Here is a 12,302-nt window from a genome sequence, read left to right as displayed (position 1 = left end):
AGTAAGAGGGAAGGGTGAAGGGGAGGGGAGTAAGAGGGAAGGGTGAAGGGGAGGGGAGTAGGGGGAAGGGTGAAGGGGGAGGGGGAGTAAGAGGGATGGGTGAAGGGGAGGGGGAATGCAGGGGTGGAGGTAGCGCGCGCGTGTGTGTGTGTGTGTGTGTGTGTGTGTGTGTGTGTGTGTGTGTGTGTGTGTGTGTGTGTGTGTGTGTGTGTGTGTGTGTGTGTGTGTGTGTGTGTGTGTGTGTGTGTGTGTGTGTGTGTGTGTGTGTGTGTGTGTGTGTGTGTGTGTGTGTGTGTGTTCATTTGTGTATGAGCATATGCTTTATGTAGGTATGGCCTCCCCTCACATTACATCATGCCATCAGTAGGTACAGTGGGGATTAGAACTCCTCACAGAGGCAGCACTGAGAGGAACTGAAGGACCAGTTTAATACTGCAGAGTACACCATGGCTACAACCTACCTCATCCTATCATTCTCTCCTTCCTTCCTTCCTTCTCTCTCTCTCCCTCTCTGTCTCTCTCCTTCCTTCTCTCTCTCTCCCTCTCTGTCTCTCCCTCCTTCCTTCTCTCTCTCCCACTCTGTCTCTCTCTCCTTCCTTCTCTCTCTCCCTCTGTCTCTCTCTCCTTCCTTCTCTCTCTCTCCTTCCATCTCCCCCTCCTTCCTTCTCTCTCTCCCTCTCTGTCTCTCTCTCCTTCCTTCTCTCTCTCTCCTTCCATCTCTCCCTCCTTCCTTCTCTCTCTCCCTGCTTCCTTCCTTCTCTTTCTCTCTCCCTCTATCTCTCTCTTTCCTTCTCTCCCTCTCTGTCTCCTTCCTTCTCTCTCTTTCTCTCTCTCTCAGGCTGCATGTTCCAAGACGACAACTTTTCACTGAAATGTCCGAAACACAAGGTAAGCAAATAAACAGAATCCGTCTGTACACATGCAAAAGGGAGCTAAATAGTAGAAAAATCTATGTAACTATAGCAACAATCCATTGGATAGGGTATGTCCTGGGCAGAGAGCACTGGACTGAACCATCAGAGGGAGGTCAGAGGGAGGTCAGAGGGAGGTCAGAGGGAGGTCAGAGGGAGGTCAGAGGGAGGTTAGAGGGAAGTTAGAAGGAGGTCAGAGGGAAGTTAGAGGGAGGATAGCGGGAGGTTAGTGGGAGGTCAGAGGGAGGTCAGAGGGAGGTTAGAGGGAGGTTAGAGGGAAGTTAGAGGGAGATCAGAGGGAGGTTAGAGGGAGGTCAGAGGGAGGTTAGAGGGAAGTTAGAGGGAGGTTAGAGGAAGGATAGAGGGAGGTTAGAGGGAGGTTAGAGGGACTAGTAGCATTGGTGGTAGTCAAACCATAGTGCAACATGGGGCTGATAGAAGGCCCAGAGGTCAAGGATCAAAGGTCAGGGAGTGAGGGGTCATAGAGGGACTGAGGGAGGAACCAGTTAGCTCAGGGAGTTATGATTCTTCGGGCTGTCTGAGCGCCTCACTCTGTCCTCCAGGGTATTTCTGTCCCAGCTCCTGACAGACAGAGAGGGGGGAGAGATGGGGTGATTTTTATTCATTCTCAATTAAAATTGTAGTATTTAATTTTTATGAGTTTTTATTTTTTATGAGTTAAGGAATTAAAGAAGAAGGGCAGAGAAATAAAGAGAGGGGGAGAAGTAGAGAAATGTTGGAGACTGTCCACACCCCTGTCGGTTTAGCTGACCTGGGACAGAGGCATTCTGACCCTGACTTGGCTTCAGGATCCTGAGGGGGAGAGAGATTGATGAGAAATATAGGAGAAAGTAAGAGATGTGAAGTATAGGAGACAGTCAGAGATGTGAAGTATAGGAGACAGTAAGATATGTGAAGTATAGGAGACAGTAAGAGATGTGAAGTATAGGAGACAGTAAGAGATGTGAAGTATAGGAGACAGTAAGAGATGTGAAGTATAGGAGACAGTAAGAGATGTGAAGTATAGGAGACAGTCAGAGATGTGAAGTATAGGAGACAGTAAGAGATGTGAAGTATAGGAGACAGTCAGAGATGTGAAGTATAGGAGACAGTAAGATATGTGAAGTATAGGAGACAGTAAGAGATGTGAAGTATAGGAGACAGTAAGAGACATGAAGTATAGGAGACAGTAAGAGATGTGAAGTATAGGAGACAGTAAGATATGTGAAGTATAGGAGACAGTCAGAGATGTGAAGTATAGGAGACAGTAAGATATGTGAAGTATAGGAGACAGTAAGAGATGTGAAGTATAGGAGACAGTAAGAGACATGAAGTATAGGAGACAGTAAGAGATGTGAAGTATAGGAGACAGTAAGAGATGTAAAGTATAGGAGACAGTAAGAGATGTGAAGTATAGGAGACAGTAAGATATGTGAAGTATAGGAGACAGTCAGAGATGTGAAGTATAGGAGACAGTAAGATATGTGAAGTATAGGAGACAGTAAGAGATGTGAAGTATAGGAGACAGTCAGAGATGTGAAGTATAGGAGACAGTAAGATATGTGAAGTATAGGAGACAGTAAGAGATGTGAAGTATAGGAGACAGTAAGAGATGTGAAGTATAGGAGACAGTAAGATATGTGAAGTATAGGAGACAGTAAGAGATGTGAAGTATAGGAGACAGTAAGAGATGTGAAGTATAGGAGACAGTAAGAGATGTGAAGTATAGGAGACAGTAAGATATGTGAAGTATAGGAGACAGTCAGAGATGTGAAGTATAGGAGACAGTAAGATATGTGAAGTATAGGAGACAGTAAGAAAGTATAGAGACAGTAAGAGACATGAAGTATAGGAGACAGTAAGAGATGTGAAGTATAGGAGACAGTAAGAGATGTGAAGTATAGGAGACAGTAAGAGATGTGAAGTATAGGAGACAGTAAGATATGTGAAGTATAGGAGACAGTCAGAGATGTGAAGTATAGGAGACAGTAAGATATGTGAAGTATAGGAGACAGTAAGAGATGTGAAGTATAGGAGACAGTCAGAGATGTGAAGTATAGGAGACAGTAAGATATGTGAAGTATAGGAGACAGTCAGAGATGTGAAGTATAGGAGACAGTAAGATATGTGAAGTATAGGAGACAGTAAGAGATGTGAAGTATAGGAGACAGTAAGAGATGTGAAGTATAGGAGACAGTAAGAGATGTGAAGTATAGGAGACAGTAAGAGATGTGAAGTATAGGAGACAGTAAGAGATGTGAAGTATAGGAGACAGTAAGATATGTGAAGTATAGGAGACAGTCAGAGATGTGAAGTATAGGAGACAGTCAGAGATGTGAAGTATAGGAGACAGTAAGAGATGTGAAGTATAGGAGACAGTCAGAGATGTGAAGTATAGGAGACAGTAAGAGATGTGAAGTATAGGAGACAGTCAGAGATGTGAAGTATAGGAGACAGTAAGATATGTGAAGTATAGGAGACAGTAAGAGATGTGAAGTATAGGAGACAGTAAGAGATGTGAAGTATAGGAGACAGTAAGAGATGTGAAGTATAGGAGACAGTAAGAGATGTGAAGTATAGGAGACAGTAAGAGATGTGAAGTATAGGAGACAGTAAGAGATGTGAAGTATAGGAGACAGTAAGATATGTGAAGTATAGGAGACAGTAAGAGATGTGAAGTATAGGAGACAGTAAGATATGTGAAGTATAGGAGACAGTAGAGATGTGAAGTATAGGAGACAGTCAGAGATGTGAAGTATAGGAGACAGTAAGAGATGTGAAGTATAGGAGACAGTAAGATATGTGAAGTATAGGAGACAGTAAGATATGTGAAGTATAGGAGACAGTAAGAGATGTGAAGTATAGGAGACAGTAAGATGATGTAGAAGTATGTAGTATAGGAGACAGTAAGAGATGTGAAGTATAGGAGACAGTAAGAGATGTGAAGTATAGGAGACAGTAAGAGATGTGAAGTATAGGAGACAGTCAGAGATGTGAAGTATAGGAGACAGTCAGAGATGTGAAGTATAGGAGACAGTAAGAGATGTGAAGTATAGGAGACAGTAAGAGATGTGAAGTATAGGAGACAGTAAGAGATGTGAAGTATAGGAGACAGTAAGAGATGTGAAGTATAGGAGACAGTAAGAGATGTGAAGTATAGGAGACAGTAAGATATGTGAAGTATAGGAGACAGTAAGATATGTATAGGAGACAGTAAGATATGTGAAGTATAGGAGACAGTAAGAGATGTGAAGTATAGGAGACAGTAAGAGATGTGAAGTATAGGAGACAGTAAGATATGTGAAGTATAGGAGACAGTAAGAGATGTGAAGTATAGGAGACAGTAAGAGATGTGAAGTATAGGAGACAGTAAGAGATGTGAAGTATAGGAGACAGTAAGAGATGTGAAGTATAGGAGACAGTAAGATATGTGAAGTATAGGAGACAGTCAGAGATGTGAAGTATAGGAGACAGTAAGATATGTGAAGTATAGGAGACAGTAAGAGATGTGAAGTATAGGAGACAGTAAGAGATGTGAAGTATAGGAGACAGTAAGATATGTGAAGTATAGGAGACAGTCAGAGATGTGAAGTATAGGAGACAGTAAGATATGTGAAGTATAGGAGACAGTAAGAGATGTGAAGTATAGGAGACAGTAAGAGACATGAAGTATAGGAGACAGTAAGAGATGTGAAGTATAGGAGACAGTAAGAGATGTAAAGTATAGGAGACAGTAAGAGATGTGAAGTATAGGAGACAGTAAGATATGTGAAGTATAGGAGACAGTCAGAGATGTGAAGTATAGGAGACAGTCAGAGATGTGAAGTATAGGAGACAGTAAGAGATAGGTATAGGAGACAGTCAGAGATGTGAAGTATAGGAGACAGTAAGAGATGTGAAGTATAGGAGACAGTCAGAGATGTGAAGTATAGGAGACAGTAAGATATGTGAAGTATAGGAGACAGTAAGAGATGTGAAGTATAGGAGACAGTAAGAGATGTGAAGTATAGGAGACAGTAAGAGATGTGAAGTATAGGAGACAGTAAGAGATGTGAAGTATAGGAGACAGTAAGAGACATGAAGTATAGGAGACAGTAAGAGATGTGAAGTATAGGAGACAGTAAGATATGTGAAGTATAGGAGACAGTAAGAGATGTGAAGTATAGGAGACAGTAAGATATGTGAAGTATAGGAGACAGTAAGAGATGTGAAGTATAGGAGACAGTCAGAGATGTGAAGTATAGGAGACAGTAAGAAATGTGAAGTATAGGAGACAGTCAGAGATGTGAAGTATAGGAGACAGTAAGATATGTGAAGTATAGGAGACAGTAAGAGATGTGAAGTATAGGAGACAGTAAGAGATGTGAAGTATAGGAGACAGTAAGAGATGTGAAGTATAGGAGACAGTAAGAGATGTGAAGTATAGGAGACAGTAAGAGATGTGAAGTATAGGAGATAGTAAAGAGATGTGAAGTATAGGAGACAGTCAGAGATGTGAAGTATAGGAGACAGTAAGAGATGTAAAGTATAGGAGACAGTAAGAGATGTGAAGTATAGGAGACAGTAAGAGATGTAAAGTATAGGAGACAGTAAGAGATGTGAAGTATAGGAGACAGTAAGAGATGAGAAGTATAGGAGACAGTAAGATATGTGAAGTATAAGAGGCAGTAAGATATGTGAAGTATAGGAGACAGTAAGATATGTGAAGTATAGGAGACAGTAAGAGTTGTGAAGTATAGGAGACAGTAAGAGATGAGAAGTATAGGAGACAGTCAGAGATGTGAAGTATAGGAGATAGTAAAGAGATGTGAAGTATAGGAGACAGTCAGAGATGTGAAGTATAGGAGACAGTCAGAGATGTGAAGTATAGGAGACACTCAGAGATGTGAAGTATAGGAGACAGTAAGAGATGAGAAGTATAGGAGACAGTAAGATATGTGAAGTATAAGAGACAGTAAGATATGTGAAGTATAGGAGACACTCAGATATGTGAAGTATAGGAGACAGTAAGATATGTGAAGTATAGGAGACAGTAAGAGTTGTGAAGTATAGGAGACAGTAAGAGATGTGAAGTATAGGAGACAGTAAGAGATGTGAAGTATAGGAGACAGTAAGAGATGTGAAGTATAGGAGACAGTAAGAGATATGAAGTATAGGAGACAGTCAGATATGTGAAGTATAGGAGACACTCAGAGATGTGAAGTATAGGAGACAGTAAGAGATGAGAAGTATAGGAGACAGTAAGATATGTGAAGTATAAGAGACAGTAAGATATGTGAAGTATAGGAGACACTCAGATATGTGAATTATAGGAGACAGTAAGATATGTGAAGTATAGGAGACAGTAAGAGTTGTGAAGTATAGGAGACAGTAAGAGATGTGAAGTATAGGAGACTGTAAGAGATGTGAAGTATAGGAGACTGTAAGAGATGTGAAGTATAGGAGACAGTAAGAGATGTGAAGTATAGGAGACAGTCAGAGTTGTGAAGTATAGGAGACAGTCAGAGATGTGAAGTATAGGAGACAGTAAGATATGTGAAGTATAGGAGACAGTAAGATATGTGAAGTATAGGAGACACTCAGATATGTGAAGTATAGGAGACAGTAAGATATGTGAAGTATAGGAGACAGTCAGAGATGTGAAGTATAGGAGACAGTAAGAGATGTGAAGTATAGGAGACAGTCAGAGATGTGAAGTATAGGAGACAGTAAGATATGTGAAGTATAGGAGACACTCAGATATGTGAAGTATAGGAGACAGTAAGAGATGTGAAGTATAGGAGACAGTCAGAGATGTGAAGTATAGGAGACAGTAAGATATGTGAAGTATAGGAGACACTCAGATATGTGAAGTATAGGAGACACTAGATATGTGAAGTATAGGAGACAGTAAGAGATGTGAAGTATAGGAGACAGTCAGAGATGTGAAGTATAGGAGACAGTAAGATATGTGAAGTATAGGAGACAGTCAGAGATGTGAAGTATAGGAGACAGTAAGATATGTGAAGTATAGGAGACAGTAAGAGATGTGAAGTATAGGAGACAGTAAGAGATGTGAAGTATAGGAGACAGTAAGAGATGTGAAGTATAGGAGACAGTAAGAGATGTGAAGTATAGGAGACAGTAAGAGATGTGAAGTATAGGAGATAGTAAAGAGATGTGAAGTATAGGAGACAGTCAGAGATGTGAAGTATAGGAGACAGTAAGAGATGTAAAGTATAGGAGACAGTAAGAGATGTGAAGTATAGGAGACAGTAAGAGATGAGAAGTATAGGAGACAGTAAGATATGTGAAGTATAAGAGGCAGTAAGATATGTGAAGTATAGGAGACAGTAAGATATGTGAAGTATAGGAGACAGTAAGAGTAAGTATAGGAGACAGTAAGAGATGAGAAGTATAGGAGACAGTCAGAGATGTGAAGTATAGGAGATAGTAAAGAGATGTGAAGTATAGGAGACAGTCAGAGATGTGAAGTATAGGAGACAGTCAGAGATGTGAAGTATAGGAGACAGTAAGATATGTGAAGTATAGGAGACACTAGAGATGTGAAGTATAGGAGACACTCAGATATGTGAAGTATAGGAGACAGTAAGATATGTGAAGTATAGGAGACAGTAAGAGTTGTGAAGTATAGGAGACAGTAAGAGATGTGAAGTATAGGAGACAGTAAGAGATGTGAAGTATAGGAGACAGTAAGAGATGTGAAGTATAGGAGACAGTAAGAGATGTGAAGTATAGGAGACAGTAAGAGTTGTGAAGTATAGGAGACAGTAAGAGATGTGAAGTATAGGAGACAGTAAGAGATGTGAAGTATAGGAGACAGTAAGAGATGTGAAGTATAGGAGACAGTAAGAGATATGAAGTATAGGAGACAGTCAGATATGTGAAGTATAGGAGACACTCAGAGATGTGAAGTATAGGAGACAGTAAGAGATGAGAAGTATAGGAGACAGTAAGATATGTGAAGTATAAGAGACAGTAAGATATGTGAAGTATAGGAGACACTCAGATATGTGAATTATAGGAGACAGTAAGATATGTGAAGTATAGGAGACAGTAAGAGTTGTGAAGTATAGGAGACAGTAAGAGATGTGAAGTATAGGAGACTGTAAGAGATGTGAAGTATAGGAGACTGTAAGAGATGTGAAGTATAGGAGACAGTAAGAGATGTGAAGTATAGGAGACAGTCAGAGTTGTGAAGTATAGGAGAAGGTCAGAGATGTGAAGTATAGGAGACAGTAAGAGATGTGAAGTATAGGAGACAGTAAGATATGTGAAGTATAGGAGACACTCAGATATGTGAAGTATAGGAGACAGTAAGATATGTGAAGTATAGGAGACAGTCAGAGATGTGAAGTATAGGAGACAGTAAGAGATGTGAAGTATAGGAGACAGTCAGAGATGTGAAGTATAGGAGACAGTAAGATATGTGAAGTATAGGAGACACTCAGATATGTGAAGTATAGGAGACAGTAAGAGATGTGAAGTATAGGAGACAGTCAGAGATGTGAAGTATAGGAGACAGTAAGATATGTGAAGTATAGGAGACACTCAGATATGTGAAGTATAGGAGACACTCAGATATGTGAAGTATAGGAGACAGTAAGAGATGTGAAGTATAGGAGACAGTCAGAGATGTGAAGTATAGGAGACAGTAAGATATGTGAAGTATAGGAGACAGTCAGAGATGTGAAGTATAGGAGACAGTAAGATATGTGAAGTATAGGAGACAGTAAGAGATGTGAAGTATAGGAGACAGTAAGAGATGTGAAGTATAGGAGACAGTAAGAGATGTGAAGTATAGGAGACAGTAAGAGATGTGAAGTATAGGAGACAGTAAGAGATGTGAAGTATAGGAGATAGTAAAGAGATGTGAAGTATAGGAGACAGTCAGAGATGTGAAGTATAGGAGACAGTAAGAGATGTAAAGTATAGGAGACAGTAAGAGATGTGAAGTATAGGAGACAGTAAGAGATGAGAAGTATAGGAGACAGTAAGATATGTGAAGTATAAGAGGCAGTAAGATATGTGAAGTATAGGAGACAGTAAGATATGTGAAGTATAGGAGACAGTAAGAGTTGTGAAGTATAGGAGACAGTAAGAGATGAGAAGTATAGGAGACAGTCAGAGATGTGAAGTATAGGAGATAGTAAAGAGATGTGAAGTATAGGAGACAGTCAGAGATGTGAAGTATAGGAGACAGTCAGAGATGTGAAGTATAGGAGACAGTAAGATATGTGAAGTATAGGAGACACTCAGAGATGTGAAGTATAGGAGACACTCAGATATGTGAAGTATAGGAGACAGTAAGATATGTGAAGTATAGGAGACAGTAAGAGTTGTGAAGTATAGGAGACAGTAAGAGATGTGAAGTATAGGAGACAGTAAGAGATGTGAAGTATAGGAGACAGTAAGAGATGTGAAGTATAGGAGACAGTAAGAGATGTGAAGTATAGGAGACAGTAAGATATGTGAAGTATAGGAGACAGTAAGAGATGTGAAGTATAGGAGACAGTAAGAGATGAGAAGTATAGGAGACAGTAAGATATGTGAAGTATAAGAGGCAGTAAGATATGTGAAGTATAGGAGACAGTAAGATATGTGAAGTATAGGAGACAGTAAGAGTTGTGAAGTATAGGAGACAGTAAGAGATGAGAAGTATAGGAGACAGTCAGAGATGTGAAGTATAGGAGATAGTAAAGAGATGTGAAGTATAGGAGACAGTCAGAGATGTGAAGTATAGGAGACAGTCAGAGATGTGAAGTATAGGAGACAGTAAGATATGTGAAGTATAGGAGACACTCAGAGATGTGAAGTATAGGAGACACTCAGATATGTGAAGTATAGGAGACAGTAAGATATGTGAAGTATAGGAGACAGTAAGAGTTGTGAAGTATAGGAGACAGTAAGAGATGTGAAGTATAGGAGACAGTAAGAGATGTGAAGTATAGGAGACAGTAAGAGATGTGAAGTATAGGAGACAGTAAGAGATGTGAAGTATAGGAGACAGTAAGAGATGAGAAGTATAGGAGACAGTAAGATATGTGAAGTATAAGAGACAGTAAGATATGTGAAGTATAGGAGACACTCAGATATGTGAAGTATAGGAGACAGTAAGATATGTGAAGTATAGGAGACACTCAGATATGTGAAGTATAGGAGACAGTAAGATATGTGAAGTATAGGAGACAGTAAGAGTTGTGAAGTATAGGAGACAGTAAGAGATGTGAAGTATAGGAGACAGTAAGAGATGTGAAGTATAGGAGACAGTAAGATATGTGAAGTATAGGAGACAGTCAGAGTTGTGAAGTATAGGAGAAGGTCAGAGATGTGAAGTATAGGAGACAGTAAGATATGTGAAGTATAGGAGACACTCAGATATGTGAAGTATAGGAGACAGTAAGATATGTGAAGTATAGGAGACAGTAAGAGTTGTGAAGTATAGGAGACAGTAAGAGATGTGAAGTATAGGAGACAGTAAGAGATGTGAAGTATAGGAGACAGTAAGAGATGTGAAGTATAGGAGACAGTAAGAGATGTGAAGTATAGGAGACAGTAAGAGATGTAAGTATAGGAGACAGTAAGATATGGAGACAGTAAGAGATGTGAAGTATAGGAGACAGTAAGATATGTGAAGTATAGGAGACAGTCAGAGATGTGAAGTATAGGAGACAGTAAGATATGTGAAGTATAGGAGACAGTCAGAGTTGTGAAGTATAGGAGAAGGTCAGAGATGTGAAGTATAGGAGACAGTAAGAGATGTGACATATAGGAGACAGTAAGAGCCACTTATGTGCAGTCAGTAGGGGGCAGCACTGTTCTCTACTGTACCTGTTAGTGGGAGGGCTCTTTGGCTTCTTCTGTACTTTCCTGGCTTGTCCTGGAGACTCACCCACCCTGAGAGAACAGAACCATACACATCAGAATAATTATGCTTTTATCTCCGTAAACATTCCTATAATCCAAGACTCCCATCTCTCTATCCCCTCTGGTTAGGAATTTCAAATATTGTGATATTACAATACATTCAATTTCAGTTTTTGACAGAGACAGACATACAGAGAATTACATATAGTGACAGTGACAGAGAATAAGACACACACACACATAAATGGACAGAGAGAGAGTCAGGCACAGACAGAGACAGAGGATTTGTGTAACCAAGGTCGTGTGTCTCTGCATCTCCCGTGGCAACAGCCTATCGGGCATCTCTGCCTGGCGCTGAGCACTATTGACTGGCCAGTCCACTAACACCACTGTTAACTCCACCTGAACACCGAACACTGATTGGTCTCACACCGCCTTCTGCAGGGCTGGAGGTCAGCCTGTCGATTCCCTCCCATCACTAAACACAGACTCTAATAGAGTGTTCAGCACCAAGCTGAAAGGCTAGCAGACATAGGATAGGAATCCAACTGGGTTGACAGAGTTCAGCTGAGTCCCATTCATGTCGGCACCCAATGTTCTAATCTACCACAAACACATTCTATGCAAAGGAACAAGAATGCTACTGTTGTGCAATGTATGTTGCCCATTAACATCCATATAGGGCCCCGGTCAAAAGAAGTGCTCTATTTAATAGTGTGCCATTTGGGATGAAGCCCTATGGATATTAAGATGTCATCCGCTACATTTGTTCATTTTAAATGACTGCACAGGGAGTCCTACGAATGACCTTGACAAAATGGCAAATCATCCTACACTTTATCCCACTAGCTACCTCTCACACTGCACCTCTCGGAAAACATTAGTCAGCCACGCTGTGCATTGTTATGACTGAAAGTGGGAGTGTGATTACATTAGCAGCCCACTCTTCCTGTTTTGGTTTGATTTCCAAGGTTGCAGTTTTCTTTATGGGAGGCGCCATCTGGTGGCGGTAACGCCACACTGCACTTTGGAGGAAGGTCAATGATAGAGGGAAGGGGGAGGGGAGAGAGAGGGGTACTGACATTCAGCAGGGAGCAGCGGTGCATTGAAGCAGCAGCCTCTCTCTCATCTCCTCTCTCATCTCCTCTCTCCTCACCCCTCTCCTCTCTCTCCTCTATTCCCCCCCCCTCCCTCCCTCCCTCCCTCCCTCCCTCCCTCCCCCCTCCCTCCCTCCCTCCCTCCTCTATTCTCCCCCTCCTCCCTCCCTCCCTCCCTATTCCCCCCCCTCCCTCCCTCCCTCCCTCCCTCCTCTATTCTACCCCTCCCTCCCTCCTCTATTCTCCCCACCCCTCTCTCCTCTCATCTGTGTAGACTGACAGACAAGGGTGAAAATCTGGCTGCTGATCAAAAAAGCATCACGCCCACCTCTGCCATTCCCTCGCTCCCTCCATCTCTCTCTTCTCCTCTTCTCTCTTCACCCCCTGCCTTCCCCTCACTCCCTCCATATCTCTTTTCACCCCTGCC

At 41.3% G+C, this 12,302-nt stretch overlaps 1 protein-coding gene across 1 annotated transcript in view; it reads left to right on the top strand.

Moving 5' to 3' along the window:
- Positions 1–12,302, top strand: part of LOC123998907 (retinoic acid-induced protein 1) — a 26,661-nt gene extending 14,359 nt beyond the window's left edge. The window contains exons 4-5 of the mRNA XM_046304132.1: positions 839–888; positions 12,150–12,302. Coding sequence (XP_046160088.1) covers positions 839–888; positions 12,150–12,167 — 68 coding nt within the window. The 3' untranslated portion in view covers positions 12,168–12,302. The remainder of the gene's footprint in view (positions 1–838; positions 889–12,149) is intronic.

The sequence above is a fragment of the Oncorhynchus gorbuscha genome, linkage group LG16 (genome assembly GCF_021184085.1).
Source record: "Oncorhynchus gorbuscha isolate QuinsamMale2020 ecotype Even-year linkage group LG16, OgorEven_v1.0, whole genome shotgun sequence".
Classification (NCBI taxonomy): domain Eukaryota; kingdom Metazoa; phylum Chordata; class Actinopteri; order Salmoniformes; family Salmonidae; genus Oncorhynchus; species Oncorhynchus gorbuscha.
This window is presented reverse-complemented; position numbering and strand designations above follow the sequence as displayed.